The sequence below is a fragment of the Schistocerca gregaria genome, chromosome 3, assembly GCF_023897955.1.
Source record: "Schistocerca gregaria isolate iqSchGreg1 chromosome 3, iqSchGreg1.2, whole genome shotgun sequence".
Taxonomy (NCBI): Eukaryota; Metazoa; Arthropoda; class Insecta; order Orthoptera; family Acrididae; genus Schistocerca; species Schistocerca gregaria.
Genome location: NC_064922.1, coordinates 463,117,655 through 463,123,654, shown reverse-complemented (window position 1 = coordinate 463,123,654; position 6,000 = coordinate 463,117,655). Strand labels below are relative to the sequence as shown.

The 6,000-nt window shown below is 37.2% G+C and overlaps 1 protein-coding gene across 1 annotated transcript in view; it reads right to left on the bottom strand.

The window, feature by feature from the left end:
• Positions 1–322: 322 nt before the first annotated feature.
• The window catches only part of LOC126353897 (PAN2-PAN3 deadenylation complex catalytic subunit PAN2), a 263,163-nt gene continuing 257,485 nt past the window's right edge, over positions 323–6,000 (bottom strand). Inside the window, exon 21 of the mRNA XM_050003120.1 lies at positions 323–1,693. Within this exon, the coding sequence (XP_049859077.1) occupies positions 1,476–1,693 (218 nt within the window). The 3' untranslated portion in view covers positions 323–1,475. The remainder of the gene's footprint in view (positions 1,694–6,000) is intronic.

Below are 6,000 nucleotides of genomic sequence, written 5' to 3'. Positions count from 1 at the left end.
TTTGGAGCTCCGAGAAAAAGATTTTTGCTGCCATCAATGTGCTTCAGATGAAAAGGTGCTTGCCTTGGTACAATCGTGGTTCTGTAGACAACCACAAACATTTTTTTTTTATGAAGGCATGGCCGTATTTCTCATAATGGAATAACTGTATTAACAATTATGAAGGCTATGTTTGAAATAATAAACGGTTTACTTACTTTTTCCAAACTGCCTCATTTTCATTTGACTGCACCTTATATAATCACCTTTAAAAAAATCGTCCAAAGCACTTGAAGCAGGATAGTTTTAGGTGCCTAGGAAAGTTAATAAAATGAAAACCTCATACAGATAATAAAAAAATAATTTATTGAGACTGCACAGAGAGGTGATCATAAGGAAGGATATGAATCTCATTTAAGAAACACAATTTTAAACAAGACTTGAGCAAATTTACACTACAATAAATGCATCAGTTATATGTACCATATCACAGGATCATATTAAATGCTTTACTCTACCATCACCAACCTGGCAGTAGCTACTGAGTATTCAAAATATTCGCATGTTTGATAAAAAATTTGTATCTTTGAACTTTGTTGTACCCAGAGAACATTACAAAATTATGTTTCTCAAGAAAATATATCTTTAGGAACAGCTTGGATACCAGATAATACTGACTCTGTACAAAGTTAAAATAAATATCCACTCAACTGGAGCATCCATTCTGTGATTCATTCTTCCAAAATAAGTAATAACAGTTAATGTTAACAGATGGAAAGAAAAATCACAGTGTTGAGTATGTAACAAAAGTACCAGTTGTAAAGCAATTAATACCTATCAGGTGTGTACTGCTCAACAACCTTAAAATGCACCACAAAAATCAGATGTGTGATCACTAATCTGCTTCAAATAAAATAATATAAAAATAATGTAAAATATCTTAGGTAACATACAAATAGAAAATGTTTGCATTATAATTTCATAGTAAGTACATAGTTACAACGAGTAATATAAAATGACACATACATTCTTTCATTCTGATATCATGCTGTTCCACTAACATACAGGTATAACACCACTTTATCATGCTAATAACTGATTTAAAAATAAAAGTAATTAAAAACATAATAAAATATGCTTAACTTATTTATATACTCTTCCAGTAGGTAAAATGGACATTGTGTTTAAAATCCCAACACATGCAAATAAAATATGTTCATAAATCCCTGAAAGTAAAGTTTACATTAAAAACAATGTTACAGTAATTCTTGATAATTTCTTAATTTAAGGAGATATACATACAACAGTATGGTTTTCTCACTAAGTCATCCACTTTGCAAAAAGACTCTTAACTTATTACCCTTTAAAACTCTCAAAAATAAATCTATATTATTCGACAGCAGTTTATACACAATTGGCAGTGCACTTTAACAGATTGCTTTTCACCCTGTGTGCATCACAACAATGCCAGTTTTTGAAGTATGGAGGAACTGCTCTCAGCCATGACTGGTCACACTGACTCCACTACTATTGCTGTCATTCAGTCCACAAGGAACTTGCCAGTGCAGGCGGTTGCCAGCATTGTACAGTTCCTCTAGTGCTGCACGTACAGCACTTGCACCCTTTGCTTCTAGATGGCAGTAGTGTTGGTACAAATGAAGAGCTGTGCGTGCATCTTCCACTGAATCATGTGTCTCCGACTGGATGTTTATGCCTGGAGACACACAGTGAACAAGAACAGTTTAGTCCCAATAAAAAATGAAGTGCCATTGTAGAGCAGTGGTGTTTAGACTGTGCTACATTTCATTAACAACTTAGACAAATTTCTTTTGTTGTATGGATTTAGTCTTGAAATAACTGACTGATACATTAAATGACAGAACTATAAAATTATTAGACAGAACTTGTTGCCAGCACCTATGTTCAGGACATCATTCTTAGAGGGACCTACATATAAGATGGATACCTCTCATCTTGGGTTCTGAATGACCTGATCCTTTTTAACTTTCCCAAAACTATTCCTGTTTCCTCCCCAAGGAATAAACTAACAGATCCAAAAGCTAGGTTAATTTCTTGTACTTTTATGTGCCTGTATTAGCACTACTATGAATTTCATCTTCTGAAGGCAAGTAGTGCAATTGTGACTCACAATTTTATATTTTTCTTAAGTGAATTTGCCTTTCGATATATATTAAAAGATAATGAATTGACAACAAAAAAAAGAGATCCACTATACATAATTTCTTACTTTACCATTTTTTAAATGAGTGCAGCAATTACGAACTATTTATAAACACATTTATACCTACAGTACCGGCCTCCCTCTTCGGATAATACATGGGTGGCAGCCCTTCACAGTGCTTCAGGTTTAGCAATCCTGCCCTATTCCATGCATGTCCACCTTGCTATGCTCATGCACTAGTGCAGTGAGGTTCTTTCTTTGTATTCCTCTGTCTCCTTCTGCCAAAAGAGCTCTCATTTCTGCGAAATGACTGGACACCAATCTACTACAGTCACTAGCTAATGGGGGCAAAACAACAGCTTCATTCCAAGCTAGGCTTCTGTTGGCCTCACCTCGCTCTCAGTTCTCTTCATGGTGGTAACATCTGGGGTAGGCCCTGCACACACAATGTGACTGTCACGCCACATGACTATGAATTTTGTATCTCCAACAGTGCAGTAGATAGTACTGAGCCATTCTTGGATGTTTACTGTAAAAGTATTTTAACTCACTCGCAGTATTTTAACTCATTCACAGCGTCTTTACACCTTTAACCCAGCACAGGGTACAAAAGCACTGCATCGCTCTGCAGTGCACTCTCGCGCACCAGCAGATGCTTGTGCGCACATAGGAACTAGCTGAGACTTGAGCTCCCATACATCATAGCCTGTATGCTCATGTGAAGGCGTCACCCTATTTAATCCAACATCGTTTTCAGTGTCTGTATTTTAAGATCCCATGAAATGCTTTATTTTTTCTTCACACCTCACAGTATCAGAAGATTGGTTGATAGCATCTTAGAAATCAGAAAACTGCTTCAGCTGTATGTAAACCCTTTTTATTGGACTCATGAGTGGTTTTGTAGCATTACAACCACATCTTCAGGTGAACCTCTAGATATAAACACGAAACCATTACCTTCTAGTGTAAGTGCATAATCTTATCATAGTTGTAATAGAAAGTACTCATGTATCTTACGTCATAAGATGGTCAACACTAGGGCTATATGGTAGAGCCAACATTCGTTGTCGATTTAAAATGAAAATTAAGCTGCTAAGGAGGTGGTCAAAAATGAAAGCTGCAACGTGATGATCCAATTCTTAATTAATTGGCAAGACCTTTAACAAAGTGCTATGTGACAATCAACAAAACCCCGTGGACATTATGTAGTTATATAGCAAATTAAAATAGGATAAACATAAACAACTCTCCAAAGGTTATAACCTGATGGTCTAACTATCAACAGTTCGAAATACAAATAGTAGAAACCGTTGATAGGTTCTATACTGTATTTCTACTGTAGAAAAACCAGTATCTACAAACAAAATAACAGTGTTGACAGTAGGTAAGAACAGTAAAAACAATGAACCTAATTAAGGAAAATCACCACATCAGGAACTTGATCTCACGAGCTCCAGACGACACCACCTCGAATGGTCTAACAGTGACAGTCAGTAATTGAGGATGTGTTGCAGCAAAAACACGGTTACAAAAATAATTGAGAAGAGAGAGCATGATGAGTGGAGGGGGAGGAGGCTAACATCTCTGAAAAGGTTGGCAAATGGATATGTACAAAAAATATGAAATCTATCTTTTTAATATCTAGTAATGCCAGCAAAAGGTGTGGACATAAGGAACATGCTACTGGCACAAAATGCAATGCCATGAGGATTTATTGCATTGCCTGTGATAACTACCCGAACTGGTATACTGGATGGATGGATGGATATAGGGTTTGACACCATGTTCAAGGAATACCTACATAAACCAGTTGAAAATCTGCCTTGAGCACACATTTAGGTAAATAGGGGCATTCTGTCACTAATTTGTCTAGTAATTTAAAAATATTACACAGGAAAAATAAGGACTAATATACTTGAAGAAGTGGAAGTCATGCATTTACAAAACGCCTCCCCAATACACAATTAATGGGCAATGTGAACTAGTGCATTTAGTTTAGTACTATCTCCCACCCACCCCCCCTCCCCTCCTCCCCTGCTCCACATTCTCTCCCTTCTTGATTATTGTTTTAAAGTGTTTTTGCTGTCACGTATCTTGCGTACTGAACGTCACCCACTGCAACCTAGGATATCACTGCTGGACTTCCACCTGATCATTTTTAATGTACTTTTATTGCTTTTGTTATTGTTAGGGTTACACTGATTCATTAATTCTCTCATGTCATAATTTTTTGTTTTACTATTCCTATCCGTGTTGTTAATAATTGTAAGGGAGTTGCCCAACCTTCCTCGTTGAAATTAATCCGGCCAATAATGAGCCACTTTGTGTTTACACCTCTTGCTGCAGTCGATTGCACATTCTTGCCCATAGTGCACATGCTCAGCTTCTAAGTCAGCTGATAACTTTCACACTTTCAGTATAAGACCGTTCAAGGTGGCGACCTCTGGGCCTCATGAGAGTGAGTTCCTAAATATTATGAGTTTCCTCAAATGGGTTCATTGTTTTTACTGTTCCTTCCTACTGTCAGCACTGTTATTTTGTTTCTAAGTACAGTGGAAATTCAGCATAGTATCTATCACTAGTTTCCACTATTCGTCTTTTGAACTGTTGACAGTTACACAATAAGATCACAGCTTTTTGTGAGCTGTTTCTCTTTTATTCTATTTTAATTTGTTATTCAACTACATAATGTTCTCACGGTTTCATTGGTTGTCACACTTCATTTTATTGTAGGTCTTACCAATTAATTGGGGATTGGATCATTACATTGCAGCTTCAATTTTTAATGTACCATCTTCTTACAGTTTTTTTTTCTATTCTTAATCAACAACAAATGAACAGTCAATTTTCATTCATTGGGAGAATTCTAGGGAAGTGTGGTTCATCTGTAAAGGACATGACATACAGGATGCTAGCGTGGCCCATTCTCGAGTACTGCTAGAGTGTTTGGGTTCCATGCCACATCAGATCTAAGCAATTCAGAGGCCTGGACCAAAATTTGTTACTGGTAGGTTCAAACAACATGCAAAGCATAATGGATACACTTCAGGAACTCAAATGGGAATCCCTGGAGAGGAGGCAACCTTCTTTTTGAGGGACACTACCAAGAAAATTTAGAGGACCAGCATTTGAAACTGACTACAGAACAACTATACTGCCTCCAACATATTTCACACATAAGGAACATGAAGATAACATATGAGAAATTAGAGCTCATATGGAAGCTACAGACAGTCTCCTTTCCTCTCGCTCTATTTGAGTGTAACAGGAAAGGAAATGACTAGTGGTGGTACAGGGTACCAACCACCAACTGCTGTATGGTGGATTGCAGAGTGTGTATAAAGATGTAGATGAAAAAATATTTAAATACAGCTGAACCTGTTTTCTTATTTCCATTCCTTTGGTTGATAGCTTGAGTTGCTCAGTTAGTGACTATTGTGTCTGTCCATGTTCATGTTAGACTGTGTGTAGTGTGCTTTTTTCTCGACAGAATGTTGCTGAGAATGCTACTCTGCCTCTTGGCATCAGTATTTTCTTCTGTATTCATCACATTAGGAGGTAAAATTAAACTGCGCCTCGTGGTTTCAGAAACCACTAAACACTATTAATTCTTGATATTATTTCAGTCCTTTTTGTAGTGATTTAGTTAATTCAATAAACCAGTTTGTTTTTGAAAAACTTCCTGGCAAATTAAAACTGTATGCCCGACCGAGACTCGAACTCGGGACCTTTGCCTTTCGCGGGCAAGTGCTCTACCATCTGAGCTACCGAAGCACGACTCACGCCCGGTACTCACAGCTGTACTTCTGCCAGTACCTCGTCTCCTACCTTCCAAACTT